The sequence below is a fragment of the Danio aesculapii genome, chromosome 11, assembly GCF_903798145.1.
Source record: "Danio aesculapii chromosome 11, fDanAes4.1, whole genome shotgun sequence".
In the NCBI taxonomy this organism is placed as follows: domain Eukaryota; kingdom Metazoa; phylum Chordata; class Actinopteri; order Cypriniformes; family Danionidae; genus Danio; species Danio aesculapii.
In genome coordinates, this window is record NC_079445.1 from 32323132 (window position 1) to 32341295 (window position 18164).

General features: G+C 36.7%; 1 protein-coding gene across 3 annotated transcripts in view; it reads left to right on the top strand.

Moving 5' to 3' along the window:
* Nucleotides 1-18164, top strand: part of diaph3 (diaphanous-related formin 3) — a 475404-nt gene that overhangs the window by 297498 nt on the left and 159742 nt on the right. For all 3 annotated transcript variants that reach the window (XM_056468166.1, XM_056468167.1, XM_056468168.1), the window contains 2 exons: nucleotides 5503-5627; nucleotides 16198-16362. In XM_056468166.1, coding sequence (XP_056324141.1) covers nucleotides 5503-5627; nucleotides 16198-16362 — 290 coding nt within the window. The remainder of the gene's footprint in view (nucleotides 1-5502; nucleotides 5628-16197; nucleotides 16363-18164) is intronic.

The window sequence follows — 18164 nt, forward strand, 5'->3', positions numbered from 1 at the left end:
GATAGTGCTCCTTCTCATGCTTCAGCCTCCACATCAAAGTTTCTGAAAGCAATTAAAGTCAAGGTGCTTCAGGATTGGCCAGCCCAGTCACCAGCCATCAACATTATTGAGCAAGTCTGGAGTAAGATGGAGGAGGCATTGAAGATGAATCCAAAGAGTCTTGATGAACTCTGGGAGTTCTTACAAGAACGCTTTCTTTGTCATTCCAGATGACTTTATTAGTAAATTATTTGAGTCATTGTAGAGATGTATGGATGCAGTCGTCCAAGCTCATGGGATTCATACACAATAATAATTATTTCTCCCCTGCACCATGAATTTATATTATATAGTGTACATTATTTCTGTTAAACGACAGTTCTTTTGTCTAAGTAAAGTCAGACCTTACTGTCCTAATTAAGTAAATAAAAATAGGCATAATCTAGTGGCCTTTGCCTTTCGTATAAGACATCTCTGATACCAAATTATGAACTAGAAGTCAAGTTATTATTTGTTGTTCCTAAAACGTATATAGGTGACAAGATTTTGTCAGGTAGTGTATATAGGTAGATGAACACTATCTCTTAAATGTTTTCATTTTAAGTCATCTTAAGCTGACAGCAGTTTTCTTTGTGTTTTTAATGTTTAGATGATTGAAATCCCTCTCACACACATAAACACACACTCTCTCATTCCTCTCAAGAGCTCACAAATCACCAAAGGCCATTCAAATAAAACACACGCATTGCTCTCAAGTGTCCTTCTGAATGTGCATTTTGAGTGTGGGTTTACACTCATCCACCCCTTTACACCAAAACACACATACACTTAGCTCACTCTCAAGAGCATAAGACCTGAGTGATTGAAGTTTTTTTGTTAGCCTTCCTGCCCATTGAAACAATCTTACAAAGCCCAAACTTCTGAATGCTTTGCTACTTTATTGTCTGCAAAGAAATGTGTAATTGCTCAGAAAATGAACGGAACATGTCTCTCCAACATGCTGTTTAATTTGAGGTGTCATTCATGCGCATACAAAAAACTTATAGACTGAAGTTTAATTCTTAGTGCCTGAATAAATGTACCATACCGATATTCAAATCGACTGATATTTGTGTGTGTGTAGGCATTACTTGGTCACACTCAAAGTGGCAGTGCCAGCTGCTCCTGGCACAGTCCAGTGAGACCAGATAAAGACACTTACCTCCATCTCTCTGTCACTCTTTCTGCATGAACTCCATAAGAGGGAGCTAGAGGTTTTGATGACTATATATATATGTGTGTGCATTCTTACCATCTTCATGCTGAAAACAGAAAGCCAATAGGAACTATATAAAGCAAATGCATCCTGCAGTTGTGCTTGGTATGTGTTAAAAATCATTAAGAGCCACAGGAATAAAGGGGAAAAAAGAGTCAGACTTAACTAAGCAGATTACCGTTAAGCAGTTTAAGATTTCCACAATTCCTCATGAAAATGCAGTAAATAATATCCTACTAAACTGGGGGTATTTAAGCCAAATCTCAGCCCATGAGGCTCAGTCAATGTGTCCCGTCACATTACACTAACACTGCATGGAACAGGATCGTCCCCTCCAAACAGCCTCTGCTTAATCAAACATGAGCCTCTTATTAAAGTCATATAATTACCTCATCAAAACTACCAGCATGTGTGAGGAGCAGATGAACTATACAGAGCGTCTTTGGCTTTATAGGAGCGGTTGTAATAGTAATTAACCAAATATATCTTTAAATTGGCAGTTTTATGTGATGGTGTGTGTTTGTGCTAGTAGGAAAGCATCGAATCTTTTAGAAATTATAAGATTAAGCTGATGTGTGTCATTTCTTTATGACATGTGTATCTTAAAAATTATGATAAAAAAAAAGATTGCCACAGTCATATCACCCTGCAGCCCAACATGGTTACTCACTGAAGCTAAGCAGGGCTGAGCTTGGTCAGTACCTGGATGGGAGACCAGATGGGTAAACTAGGTTGCTGTTGGCAGTGGTGTTAGTGAGACCAGGAGGGGGCGCTCAACCTGCGTTCTGTGAGTCCTAATGACCCAGTAAAGTGAAGTAGACACCATTCTGTCAGTGAGCGCTGTCTTTCGGATGAGATGTTAAACCGAGGTCCTGAATCTCTGTGGTCATTAAAAAAAATCTCATAGAATGTCTTATAAAAAATAGAGGTGTAACCCCGGTGTCCTGGCCAAATTACCTCATCAATCCTTATCGGATCCTTATGGGATTCAAATAAGTAAAGTTTACTGAAGATAGTTTGCAGTTTCATCAGCAGAACCCAGCTTCAACACTCGCAGTGAGTTCCTAGGCCACTCTGTTTACAATCATAAATCAACATCAATTAAACTCTTACATAACAGCATTAACTGCGTCATACAGTACATATAGGTGTTTTAACCTGATTGGTTAAAACACAGATAGACTAGGAACATTTCCACGTGTGTGTATACAGTCCTAAACGATATCATAATATCTCAAGTATACAAACGTCAGACATCTGCTTGGCTGTTTAGAGCTGACCTCAGACCCGTGAAAGGATCCAAAATCGAAGAGAATGGACACACACTCAAAGAACAATCTGTTTCTTACCCAAGGCTGAGTGTACTCTCAGCCGTCTATTAAAACTGGGTAAAAACCGGTATAGTCTATATTCAGGCTGCTATAGTCTCACTACACTATGTCTATCTAGATTTAACATGTAATAATAATATCAAAATCACTTTAGACAGTATTAACACAGCAATACAAATAAAAAAAAAACAGTTGCAATCATCAAGCCCTTCACTTCCACTCGAGGTCTCCTTGACCTCTGACCTGGTTTGGTGCTTCCTGAAAATAGTTACAGTACTAAGGCGTTGATGCCCAATTCTGATTTGTTGCCTATGTCTATTTTTTTTGCCTGTCCATTTACACGTTCTTTTAAGTGTGACCCATGTCTGATTCATGTGTTTCCACTTGCTATACAATTTACGAGTGCTAGCGGGATGTAGCATCTGCGCCACACTAGCCACAATGGAAGAAGTTGTCTTGCTTTTAGCTCTGCGAAATATGCAAAGTTCACTCAACTTTAAAATGATTTTGAGGCGGAGTAGGAGGGAAAGGGCTGTCATTGCAGCTTGCGCCTATGGTTTATATATGGTGCCCTCCACCATTCAGAGGAATTTGTGGGTACGAGAGTGATCTCAGGTCTGGTGGGAGCAAATTGTGGTGACTGACCACTTTCCTCCTTCATGTTTCCTCTGTTGTTGTTGTTTACTCCATCAGCGTCTCCACACACCCTTTCTTCTATTAGGGCTGTGCAATCAATCAAAAATTCAGTTTCGATTTTGGCTTCTAACAATTATGAAAAAGCATTAATCGAGATAAACGATTATTGCATCATATACCGCTCCTTTCCAGTTGTACACATTTGTTGCTCTGCAAAGCTTAGTTTCACATGAAAATGACTAAAAGCATGTACTGTAATGTAACGTTTGCAGCACGGGATGCGCATCATTCGTTGATGTACATTCGAATCATTCATAAAAGCGCGAGTGAAACCGCACGCTGTTGTGTGTGTGCGCGCTCAGCCTCAGAGACGAGCAGAGCATCAAAAAGATCTAAACAGATCACATTTAGATCACATCTAAAGTCATCTTAATGTGAGCGCTTTAATGGTCAAAACGCGGTGTTTAGTGATTATTCATATTAACCCTCATTTGTTTAATAAAATAACGAGTTGAGAATCAAAAGACATGTGAAACCGAAACCATAAATCAGACCCGTACTGCTCTTAAAGTGACAGCGCACAATGTTCCTGCTGCTGACTGTTTTTATCATTATTAATCAAACAACCTAAGGAGTAAAATCACTCACTGCTCTTGACTGAAGGGCTTTTGTAGCTAGTAGTAGTTTTTTTCTCACAGTGAAGATGCTTAAAGCACAGTTTGTTTCATATTTTATTCTATTGTATGTATTTCCTTATTTACTGTTGTTATTTATTTCCTTATTTACAGGGAGGAAAATAACTTTTTAAGATTTTTTTTTCAACACATCTCTAAACATGACAGATTTAATAACTCATTTCTAACTGATTTCTTTTATCTTTGCTATGATGACAGCACATAATATTTTACTAGATATTTTTTTTAATACAAGCATTCATAAGCATTCATATTAAAGTTTGATTCAAAGGCTTAATTAGGGTAATTAGGCAAGTGATTGTATAACAGTAGTTTCTTCTGCAGACAATCAAAACAATATATTGCTTAAGGGGGCTAATAATGTTGACCTTAAAATAGGTTTCAAAATATTCAAACCTGCTTTTATTCTTGCGAAAATAAAGCAAATAAGACTTTCTCCAGAAGAAAAAATATTATAGGAAATACTGTGAAAAATTCCTTGCTCTGTTAAACATCATTTGGGAAATATTCATAAAAAAATATAAAAACCACAGGAGGGCTAATAATTTTGACTTCAACTATATATCGTTTTGAATAATCGTGATTACAATTGTGACCAAAATAATTGTGATTATGATTTTTCCCATAATCAAGCAGTCCTACCTTCTACGTCATTAAACCGTGGAGAAGTACCACATTGTTGCAAGTTTAATGACGTACAAAACGGAATGCCTCAATAAATCCGATCTGCCTGTTTACATGATAGTCACATATCCAATTTATATCTGATTTATTTCTACATATGAAGGAGGCCTAAAACCGATCTCTGAATATCCGAATGCATGCCTTTTTTCATGTTTATACGGTCATAGAACAGATCCGATCAGTCACATATGAGCGAAAAATCAGAATTGGGTCACATTTAACTGGCAGTGTAAACGGGGCCAAAGAGACAGTCAAATGCACTGAACATCCTTATATTAAGCAATGTGTTAACTTTATTTATTAGTCAAAATCCATGCTGGGATGGATTGAAAGGCAGAAATCCGAATCCATCAGAAAAGACCCTCCCCTCATGATTGTGAAGCGCTTTAGGTGTATGACTATACATAATAAATGCGCTATATAAATACACACATTACATTTCATTACATAAACAGGGCATCATCAATACTTTTGTTTATACATCCTAAATAAGTGAATTTATACATTAAGCAATAATGTCGATCAGATGTTGAGAATTGTTCAGCACACAGTTGCTTTAAGGCAGGTGTTTTATATGCTTGACAAATTTACACTCAAGTTGAGAACACACTTCAGATGTGCAAAATGCAGCAGTTTCAATGTGATAAATTTAAGCTGGAGTCTGAACGCTTCACTTCATGCTGGATTAAGCTGTTTTTGTTTGTTTTTCTCATTGCTTTTCTTTATCGGTGCCATTATCTTTGTTATAAATGCATAAAAATCTGCTCAAATAAAATTGCCTAGCAAATAGCAGTGAGTTAAATGGTTAACGCCAATGAGGCCTCATGGTTTAAATAAAAAAAAAAAAGATTAAATCTGGAAATGTATTGCTGTAAACAAAGCGTGTTGATGCATTGTTTTAAATCTGTATTCGTGTGTCTAGTATCGGCAGAAAACCTTGAGAAGAGCCTGAAACAGATGGAGAAACACCTGCTGCAGTTGGAGAAGGATCTGGACACATTCAGCTCCACAGACGATCAACAGGACCTGTTCCACAGCAAGATGGCAATATCCTTTTTACACGTTTGCATGAATACATACAATGTTTTTTTTTTCACTCCATGCATGTTTATTCATTGTTGTTCTGCTGTCAACGTTGTTAGCTCTTTTGCCCATGGTGCCAACGCATTTTCTGGCACTCTTGTCAACCTCATGTGCACACACATATTCGCAAGCTCTAATCAGAGTTTATGTCGGCGTTGGCAAATTAATTATTTATATTGAACTTCACCAGGCTGCATGTGAAATTGAAGACGGTTTTATAATGGAGTTGTACGTTCCTGTACTTTCTTGTCATCTTCTTTCTGTCATCGTGCTTGAAACCGTTCCCTGTGGTCTGGATGCTAATGCAAATAGCAAACATTCGCAAGCTAGACGTGTTGCAAGTAGAGATAGCAAGGACATGAACTAAATGCTAAGTCTATAATAAGGAATTAATGCTAAATATCAATGCTTTTGTTCAAAGTTGTGGATTTAACTTCCACAAAAAATGAGATATTAAATAAATAAATTTTTCATTCCAATATGTTGACAAAATAGTAACTTCTGATGAAAATGATCAGCTATAAAAATGAAATGACACACTCAAACTAACATGGTGTCATGTCTTTGTTTTTTGTTAATCGATTGTTTTCATCATAATTTAGTTGCATGCAAATTATTCATAAAAACAAATCTCTGTACACATTTTAATTCACGTTTTAGCTATCACATCCATCTAGCATATCTCAAAATGTGCATTAAAATGACTTGGACTTTTTTTTGGCAGCCTTTTACAAAACCTCTCTCAAATTCAAATTCAATCCACTTTATTGGCATGAAATACATATTGGGTGTATATTGCCAAAATGTGCACAGCAGGTGGGAAAAAGTCTAAATAAATACTAGTAGTTATAACAATATTGATGAAAAAATAATTACAACAATATTAAAAATAATATATATTACAGTAGAAAGGAATGTATAAAGCATAATACATAAAACAATACAGATGTGGTTACTCTTTATTTGTTAGTTTGTGGCATTTATATATTTATAATGAGCTGCTAGATACACAGTGGGTCCTTTATCTAGTAAAATTGTTAATTTCTCCCCCCCCCCCTCTCTCTCTCTTTCTCCCTCTCTTTCTTTCCCTCTGATTGCATGGTGCTCATGATCCAGGGAATGCTTGCAGTAGTGGGTCTGACCCGACTGCTCTACCCTTCATGCTGTCCTGACTAGACTCTACCAAGGGAGGTTATTATCTTACTCACCAGCCACATAGTGGACTGTCTTCCACCCTATATCCCTCCTCTCATCCATACTGTTTTTCTCTGCTTATTTATTTTTCTATTTCTCTTTCTGCTGTTTTGTATTTGTTTGCTCTATTTTTTATTTTACTCTAAAATTATTTTCTATCCCTTAATAAAAGAAAATAATACCTTGAGATATTTGATAAAAAACTCAAGTTATAGTAAGCTTAATTATGATTTTTTGATGACAAAAAATACTAATATGTGATTTTTTTGTTTCCCTAATGTAGTCTTTAGCTGAATCACTGGATAAACAGAACTATAAATATAACAAAACTAAATGCAAGTCTAACAACAGTCTATAAGATAACTTACAGTATGTAGCTATATAGACACAAGTTTGTGAAATTCTGAATGTTGTCCTCATATGTGCTTGTTTATTTTTTTCTGAACCATTCTTTCTTGCTATTACACTATAGTAGATAACTGGGGTTTTGTTGTGGCCTATTCTGCTTTAAATATCTACATTGAGATTGCAACTATATATTCATTCATTTTTACACCTGTTAGTCTTAGGCCCTGTTTACAATGATGGTTTTAGAATGAGTTTAGAATGAAAACAATCCACGTCCACACTGGAGTTTCACCTAGCATTTCTGAAAAGCTCCCCGTCCACACTACACCTCTAAAAACACAGATCACGTGACCACACACACACTTTGACATGTGCTGCAGCTTATGCAGACATCTGAGCTCCAGGCAGTCAGCAGGTGCTTTGAACACACCTATCCAGGTGAGAGCAGCTCACGTCGGACAGTTCATTAACGATCTACTGCTTGATATCATCTCACTGTAGTTTGATAAACGAGATATTTAATTCATCTGGTCTCTATCTAATGACATTTTCCCTGACTTTCGTCTTTTGAATCTATTACTTGTTCCCATCTGTTACTTGAGCCCAACGATAGGCAAAGTTACTAATTTATGTAACCACATACACTGATTCTGCATATTTGACTGATTGCTTGACTATTTTGTATAGACCTATTGAACGTTATTCTTTTCTAATGCCCATTATTGATTATTAAATCTGATATTCAGCAAAAGAGAGGGTATGTTTAATATTTTTAAATAAAAATGAAAGGAGACAGTTAAGTTATAGGCTATGTTTTGTAATAAATATGAACACTGTGAAGATGACTGTCATATAAATTATGTAGCTACACGATGCCTCAACATTTTTGGTGTCTAAGTTGTTAATTTCAAAATGAAGATAGGCAGTTCCTTATATCATGTTCTCATTTTATTGTTAAGATAGTGAAATGACGTAGCCAGGATGATGCGAGTGCCAGTTATAAAGTACACTGTTCCCTTTGAGGATTTACCCAACGTTACCTAGGTAGTTTGTTTTCCATATCAAACTTGCAAAATCTGAACTTACAAGGAAAGGATGCAAGACTTAATATTGAGAAAAGTTTTAAAACCATAACTGCCTCTTCAGCATTTTCAGGGTTCAAAAACTCGTTGAGGTATTGTGGACAGAAGGCATAACTGTAGCAAAACTTAGGCGTTTTAGAACTAAAACATATTAGTGTAAACGGGGCCTTAGTAGTGTTGTGTTAGTGTACAGTACAAGCCCATCTAACAAGCTCAGGTTTACAGGAAAGAAAAAATCAATGCCTTTCTATCCCTTCGGACAGAGTTTATGTTCACGGATCGGCCATCAGCTTCTCTCTTTATTTAGTTTAGCTGTCTGTCATTTAGAACAAAAAGCCAGAGTCCACCTTCCTCTCTCAGTTTAGCACCGTTCAGCATGGGCTGTTTTCTGTCCTCTGAGCTGTTAGCACCAGCAACCAAATCAGCATTAAAGTTAATGAAGTCTTATCTCCCGCTCTCATACACCGTCTGTCCTTTCATTAGCTCCATTCTTTCTCTAATCAGAGAGCACAAGCAGGTGTGTTTGGAGGGCGTGAATGAACCTGCTGTATAAAAGACAGCAGAGGAGACGCACAAAGCAGATCTGTGTGTGTATGAAGCCGGAAAAACGCCCTAGAGATTTGATGTGTATTCCGAACAAGCATCGCTGTCCGGCCCGTCTGTGCTACCTTATAATGTCTTCATCATGAATAAGTCATGGAGGACGTGTTGGATTGAGATGTGTGAGTTAGAGAAGCTCCGTTTGTCCTCTTGATGTCCACTTGTTAGAGTTGTGAGGAATAGTTTGTTTATTTACTTTGCCTTGAAGGTTCTGATTTCTCCAAGTCAGTTGTTCAGGTGAGTTTACTGTAGACCACTAGCAGTGTAGTTTGCACACAGAATGAGATTTCGGATGGTTCAGCATACTGCAAGCGCAATAATGCATATGGATCAGCACACGTCATCACATTTTTATTCGACTCTTAAATAAGGTTGCTGGTGTTAACCTAAGATAATAGTATTAGCTAACAAACTAAAATTGATTATATTGATGCAATTTTTTTGTTTGCCATAAATTGCTAATATCACCTGTTTTTTTAGCATTAGTCATATTTAGAAAAATATATATTTTTCTAACATTAACGAAGTGCAAAAAAAGCATATACAAAAAGCACTGGTCATGTGATTAGCATGTGTAACAGTCGTGAGCACTGAATGACCACACACTTCTGTTCAAATTAAACCTGAGTTAAGAACCGCTACCACGTTTTATACGGAAATTTATTCCCGCACCACAAGAAATCTGGTCAGGTCCCGCGGCAGACCTCTACTAGTGTGCTCCAGTGACAATTTGCAATTAGAAAAAATAATAATGAATTAAACATAAAGCTTGTAGTTTGTCACTTCTGCCTAAACGGATCAACAGTTTTATTCACGTCACCTTATACTTCAGTTTCTCATCAAATCATAGCCAATTATTTGCTCTCTAGTCTTTGACATGCCCTGCCCCCCTTCAAGATGCTTTTCATTAGATGAGCTTGATCTTAACCACTTTCACTGGCAGAGCGTTATTGGCAGTTTTTTTTTGTTTTTTTAATGGGTAGGAGCTATACTATGTCCCACCCTCTCTTCGTTTTTCAGTTGATTACGTCAAACATAAAAAAAAAAAAGCAAATTTCAAAGCACAATTTCATGGGACCTTTAAAGATATAGTATATTTAAATTAAATTTGACATTGGATTCTCATTTTACAAGTTGATATGATCCTTTAGTTTCGTTAAACTTTGCAATGGTAGTGTATAAACAAATGCCCTTTTTACTTATGCGTAATGAGCTGCTGCTTCCCTGCCTCTCTCTGAAACTGCAGTATCAGGATCAGCAGGGAAACATCGATCAACCTCAAACCTCAAGCCTCAAACTTCTGCTTACTTTTTTATCTGTATGACTTACATGGAGTATTTGAAACTGTTTCCACATTATGATGACAAAACATGAGATCACGCAGGGCCAGGCTTGTATAATCAAGTATAATCTAATACTGACATTGCAGCCTACCATTATCAATGTAAAGTGTATTCAAACAAACGTCAAAACTAATGAAAATTGACACTGGTGTATTTAACAAATCACTTCATTCACTTAATTTTTCAAATGTAGAGAAACTTAAAGCACCATTATTGGCCACTTTGCTATTTGTTTACAATAAAAGTAGGAGGGCGGAGTCATGAAGGAGTAACTAGTAGCATGTAAACCAGCACAACATTAAAACAGGCCAATATGGCACATAAATACAATCCGTTTATAAGAAAACAAGCTGCATGTCTACTTGTTAAGCTGTCTGAGCGGGCAGACACAACAGAAAGCTAACTAAACACATAAGAAACCTACAAAAACCTACAAACATTGAATCTCCTGTCACCTATAAATGCGAGTCTTCAAACAAACTCAGCTAAGACCTGCCATCTCAATATATGAGTTATGATGATGCTTGAAGACATTTGATTTTTCATTTGCAGATTTATTAATAGCGAATCAGCTGAATACCCTAAAGCATTTTGCGGATAGGAGAATAACAGCAGGAGAGATTGTATGTTGTGTCACTTTACTGCAGATCTGTTTGTAGTGTGACTGTGCTTCACCAAGGCATGTGTAATGCTGTTTATAACTCTATCTGTGAGTATAACCTGCTGAAAACAGATCAGCCCTGCGGCCAACACAACACACACGCACACACAGAAACGAATGCCAGTATAAAAGCAAAGCCGCCTTGGACCTTGATCCAAAGTTTTAACACTTCTTTTTTTGAGGAGGTTAGCATGATGTGAGGCAGCAGCTTCAAACAGGATTACTAATTAAAACCACATCAAAGTCAAAATATTAGTTGTGATATTTGGAGTAAAGCTTGCCATCTTTGCATAGTCTTTTCTGACCTCACAGCGAGGATTAAACCCAGATTCTCTTTCTTTCATGTCAGAGTTTGTGCGTGTGTGTAAGAACTCAGAAATATATACTGTATGTGCAGGATAATATGTTATAGTCGATGCTATAAGGCTGCATCTGTTATGAAAAGAGCTCTTTGACCTTGGGAGTGACTGTGTGGGTTTGTAGGTCAGTCGTCCTTTTATACCTGTACATTCTAGTGAAACACTTTCAGTAATAGCAAATGAAAATATTTAAGCTGGGTCCTTGTGTTATATATATTGAGTGTGTGTGTAAATGCGGACCAAAGAATCGGTCTAATGTTGCACTGATATATTTAGGGGAATAGCCAAAAATACATTGCATTATCGGTTTTGTTTTATTCTAAAAATCGTTAGAATATCAAGTAAAGATCATGTTCCATGAAGACGTTTTGAAAATCTCCTACCATAAATATCTAAAAACCAATTTTTTTTTATTTGTAGTTTTTATTTATAAGCACGTCATTTTACAAATTTAAAGGTAATTTCTTAGTGTTTAGAATTTTTGTAACCCTCAAATTTCAGATTTCTCAGCCAAATAATATCCTATCCTAATAGTACGTACTGTATAACTATGGAATGCTTATTTGTTCAGCTTTCAGATGATGTGTCAGGGTTCATACAGTATGGGTGCTGGAAATCCTGGAAAATGCTTACATTTTAATATAGTGTTTTCAAGGTTAAAAAAAGTTATTGGATTTTTGGCCAAAGTGCTTGAACCTGCTTGAATATGAAATTGCAGGGCTCAAAATTGCGACCAATTTGGTTGTGTATGCGACTGAAATTTTATATATGCAAGCTCAAAATGTATTTGGATGTCACAAACCATTATGACTAGTTTTCTGGTCACAGAGTCACATATTACTGTTTTTGTCCAAATCAGATTGCAAATGTAGGTATGAATGTATGTTATTTTTCCAGCCTTCATCCAAGATTTTCATTTATTTATTTTTTTTCACACCAGACCTGTTTCCATCATGCTGTTTTTCTGCGTGCTCACATACTGTACATCTTTAACATATGGCTGTGAGTGTGTTTGAGTGAAATGCAAATTAACACACGTCATGTGTTGGTTAGTGCCACTTGCTACTATTAATATTGCTTTCACGTTCAGAAAAAAAATGAAAATATGCCCTATAGAGAAAATCTGCACATGCCTAGGCATAGTCAGATAATAAGAGTTCAATTCAGTTCACCATTGTTGCATCTATCTCATGTTAATTTTATGAGTGTAAAACCCTGGTGGACAAAAGTCCAGTCAGAACATAAAGCAGACTGTTGCATTACTCATGGGCCATGCCCTCAAGATTTGCATGTACTTTAGGTTACGTTCTATGTCATCTGGACCCGACAAGTCAAAACACAAACTCAAAAAAAAAAAAAAAAATTTTATACTTGGGATCATTAATTTGCATGCCTCTAGCTGCATTTTGAGATTTTAACATTTGTAACTTAATTTATATTTTTAAACTTAAAAAGGTATTAAACTTATTACGTACTCTTATTTTGGAAATGCAAGATGCAGCAAATTCAAAGCCAACCAGCAGTCTATGCATTAATATGCAATGACTCTACTGGACATAGCTGTACAGCTCGTTAGAACTCAAAATGCGATATATACAGATTATATATTTATTCAGCATGGCCCAGAAGAAGCATAAGGGATGTTTATTTGCATCTTTTAATTAAATTGTTCATGTTTATTGGGAAATTTGCCAGATATGTTGGTAATTTGGTGTGTGCATGAGAGAGAAAGAGAAAGAGAGAGCGCTCAGATACTTTCTTGGGAGAGCTAAGCTCATTAATATTCAAGACCATTTCAAATATGGTCAATTAGAACCTTTTGATTTTAAGGCTATTTTATAGGGTAATAAATAAACACAAACCATTTTTAGCACACTTACTATATTTATCGAATCAATATTTAAATTATTGTTATTTCAATTATTTGAATCAATGCAGTATACAGATGTGGCTACTGAGAACTGGCAAAGCGGCGATAAAAGACGCAGTGCTGCAATTTGTCACACGCAGTCACACGGGGTACTGCAGATGCAAAGGCTGCCTTTAAAAAAATAAATAAATAAATAAACATTTTTTGTGCTTTACGCAATAGCCGTAGAGAAAGAACACCGCTTTGAAAGAGAAACTTATTTTATCAAAGTGCTTTAATTTTAGAAAGTTATTCAAGATTTTTTAGTTACAAAAATAATTAGAGTTAGCCTACTAGAGAAATTTTATGTCGGCACAGGATCTGAGCGGTATTGGTTTACCGGTGAGCAAGTGCACGACCATGGAGCAGAATGCTTAGCTGAGCGTCACACCGCTCAGCTGCTCACATGCTCTGGCTGCTACAGTATATCAGTTCAGTATGTTTGTTCTATAGAAATTCTTAAGACAGCTAATAATACAGTATAGATCTTTTATTAAGACAGTGCTTTCCACTTAAACTGCAAGCACGACACTACCCAAGGATATTGTTTAAATTTTCAGGAAATCCGTCATTTGTTAGAGTGTAAAGGCTGAATGAAGTAAATTGCTTTAGAATAAAAAGCCACCATCAAATGCATACATGAACTGTAAATGTTGATATAAATCATAGAGTTAGTTGGACCTTGATCCAAAAGACAATCCTGCTTTCATTGTTGTGGTGAATTATGCACATACAAAAACTACTCAAGTTGTCTTCAGAATGGCTTTGCTTAGGCCTGAATGAATTTGTTACGGTCTTCTTTAAAACCTGGCATTGTAGAGATCTGCAGCCCACATGCAGCCATTAGATCTAAACACAGTGAGTGTGGAACATAAACATTGGTTTAAATAGCTGTCTGCATTCACTGCAAGCACTTTTTAACCATCTATAATTATGTTTGTTGATGAATAAAATGCCTGTGTGTATACATACTTTTCCCAATAAATTACATGTTTTGCATTGGCTCCTACTCTATTCACCGGCTGGGCTTTAATTGGCTAAAGAGCAGTCATGGATACACTGTAGCGCTCAGGTCTGTGCAGTTGTTGTATCCATAATTAAAATGAACTGGACTGGATTTAAATGTGCTGGCGTTTTTTGCACATGCAGGTTGCACATCTTCATGAAGTGTTGCATTATGGGTGTGAAGTCATGCGATTGGGGATTAAAAATTAATTGTTTTCAGTTTGTTTTATTCTAAGCGGAAACTATTTTTATCCTCCAGCTCTGGCATTTCACAACATCCTTTCCAACTTTAACCTGTTAGACTGAAATAAAAGATTAATAACTTTTTTCCGTTTTGTAAGTGCACTGTAATAATAATCTTGAAAATTAAATAGCAGTTGTGTACGTCTCTTCTGATTTATTGAACTTCTGATTTCTGGTTTTGTGAAGTAAATTTGTTTTGATTAATACTGTTTATAATTGGTTACTTGCAATGTATTTTTTTTTTCAAAATATAAAAGCTTTTATATACACTTATTACAACCACTTTATTAGGTACTGTACACCTTACTAGTACCGGGCTGGACACTCTTTTGCTTTCAGAACCTCCTTAATCCTTCGTGGCATAAATTTAGCTAGGCACTGGAAATATTCCCCAGAGATTTTGGTGCATATTGACATGATAGCATCATGCATTTGCTGAAGATTTGACGGCTGCACATCCATGATGCAAATCTTCCGTTCCACCACATCCCAAAAGTGCTTAATTAGATTAGGATCTGGTGACTGTGAAGGCCATTTGAGTACAGTGAACTCATTGTCATGTTCAAGATACCAATCTGAAATGATTCGCGCTTTATGTCATGGCGTGTTATCCTGCTGGAAGTAACCATCAGAAGATGGTACACTGAGGTCATAAAGGGATGGACATGGTCAACAGCAATACTCAGGTAGCCTGTGGCGCTGACACGATACTCATTTGGTACTAATAGGCCCAAAGTGTGCCAAGAAAATATCCCTCACACCCATTACACCACCACCCGCCTGAACTGTTGATACAAAGCAGGATGGATCCATGCTTTCATGTTGTTGCCAAATTCTGACCCAACTATCCGAATGTGGCAGCAGAAATCGAGACTCATCAGACCAGGCAACGTTTTTACAATCTTCTATTGTCCAATTTTGGTGAGCCTGTGTAAATTGTAGCCTCAGTTTCCTGTTATTAGCTGACAGGAGAGGCACCCTGTGTGGTTTTCTGCTGCTGTATCCTATCCACCTCAAGGTTGGACGTGTTGTGCATTCAGAGATGTTCTTCTGCATCCCTCGGTTGTAACGAGTGTTTTTTTTTTTTGAGTTACTGTTGCCTTTCTATCAGCTCAAATCAGTCTGTCCATTTTTCTCTGACCTCTGGCATCAACAAGGCATTTGTGTCCACAGAACTACTGCTCATTGGATATATATATTTTTTAAGACCATTCTTTGTAAACCCTAGAGATGGATGTGCGTGAAAATCCCAGTAGATTAGCAGTTTCTGAAATACTCAGACCAGCCCGTCTGGTACCAACAACCATGCCACGTTTAAAGTTACATAAATCACCTTTCTTCTCCATTCTGATGCTCGGTTTGAACTGCAGCAGATTGTCTTGACCATGTCTACATCTCTAAATACATTAGATTGCTGCTATGTGATTGGCTGATTAGAACTTTGCGTTACCAAGCAGTTGGACAGGTGTACCTAATAAAGTGGCCGGTGAGTGTATGCTGTTTTAACTGGATTACATACATTTGTCTTTTGTTTTTGCACTATTGTCTTTACATCACACTTCCTAAATCCTAAATCATACACCTGATTATATTTTGTGAAGGTCTTTCACATGAGGATCTTCTTTTTTAGATAGCACAAAGTTTTAGTAGTATTATTAAACCACATTTTTAAAATACTGTATGAAATTTTGGATTTATTGTTTCTTACCAGTTGATACACAACATGATTTTACATTCACTTTTTGACTCTCATTTCTTCTTGGTTAAAGTCCTTGACAATGATTCCTCACAGTTTCTCCACGCAGGCGAGAGATCAGTACCAGAAGCTAGTGGTCATGCACAGTAATATGGTGACCCTTTACCTCAACATGCTGGAGTATTTCGCCATCGACCCCAAGAAGACTTCTGTGGAGGAACTCTTCACTGACCTCAGCAACTTCAGAGCAATGTTCATGGTAAGCCGCCCACTCTGATTCAGCTCATAATCACACCCGCTTTACCTTATGAAATAGTCATGTCAGTGCCAGTTTGAGGCCGGCTTGTGTTTGCAGGATCTGCAGCTTTACAGAAGCCTTCCAACAACATCCCATGTCTTTAATGGCCATCTATTATGCCCTTCTACAAGATGTGATTTTAGTCTTGAGGATCCCCAGTATATATGTGAAGTTTCACCCCAAAAGTACCAAACTGATCAGTTGGGGATTTTTAGGGTTGATCTGTTTTGATGTGTATCACTTTAAATGCAAATGAGCTGCACAGCCACATCTTCAAAAGCGAGCAGTGTGTATACAATACATCTTTACATACTGAACCTACAGCAATAAACAGCTGGTAGAGAGAGAACTAGTGTTCAGCTGCATATGAATAAACCAAATCAGATAAAATAGAGACTCCGGCAGAAGAAACACCTATGGGAATCAAGCAGAACATCTCACAATGGTTATTTGATACAGTTATGTACAGTAACTTGTAGGGTACTTGAGGACTCATTTGAGGACCCATTTTTGCAATTGGGGTTGAGCAACACACATGCTCACAAATAGTTCAATAATGTTTACAAAGCACTTTGAAAATACACATATTCAAACATCATCTAAGCACTACAACCACGTGATATTTATATATGGTTATGTAATATTCATTTATTAATTCTCATACATGTTCATGTGGTAAATATGGGAGTTTTTATTGAGTACATCAGCAGTTCTCAATCCTGATCTTTGCAGCCCCTCTGCTATGCATATTCTGTATGTTTGAACGTGAGTGCCCTGCGAAGTGGACATCACAGGATATTCTGCCATGATTCCAGGTTGAAAAAGTGTTCAATTTTATTTATTTTATGCTAATGATGTGAGTCACATGACCCTTCAAAGTACTGCAAATTTAAAAATGCTGTTACCAGTTGTATAGCTCAGGGGTCCCAAACTGCAAGCCCATCCTCCTCCTCCCACTGGCCCCCAACTGATGTCAAAAGTAGTTTGCAAAGTGGCCGTTGCATCTAGCCACTTGTGGTTTTGACCCGCCACCTAGTCAACATTTTTAGTACTTTTAGTACTGCATTCACGTTAGTTTTACTTTCATTTTCTCTCAGTGTATGGTCGAGAGTAACACACATGCAGATTATTTCTGTGGCTGATTTAAACGTTAACATATATGTCCGTTAGTGCTCTATTTTTACTAAAGCTCTATTTTTGTAAATATTTAAGGGTCGTTTGATTATCAGTTGTTATACCACTTGTATTTTGTTGTACAAACACTTCTATATGGCTTACACATTATGCTGGTGGTGTAACAAATATGATAATTTTGCTAATATTCGATTTAAATGGTCTCATTTAATCAATTTTCCTTATATGCTTATTAAGGTTTGCATAAAAACTATGTCATTAGTAAAATTGTACTGCTGGTTGAGTTGAACTTGTTAAAGTAAATGTGAAAAGTACATACTTTTCTCCTCTTTGTTGTAGTTTTACAAAAAAAGAAAGATTTTGAAAAGAACAATTGCCAGTAAAGTCACTTAAGTTACCCAAACTGCTTTCTGCTGTTATTGCACTATTGCACTATATAATTGGTTGGGACAGAATCGTAATTATTATGCCTTTTTTGCAGTATTTTCATAGCAGTTTAAACTACCCCTTCAATGTGTACAACAAAAAACAAAAAGCTAGAGTTTTGACTGCATATAGTCTCTGGAAGAATGACTGTGTGTCTAACATTCGGCCATACACACAACAACCACAGGTATATTTCAGCAGCT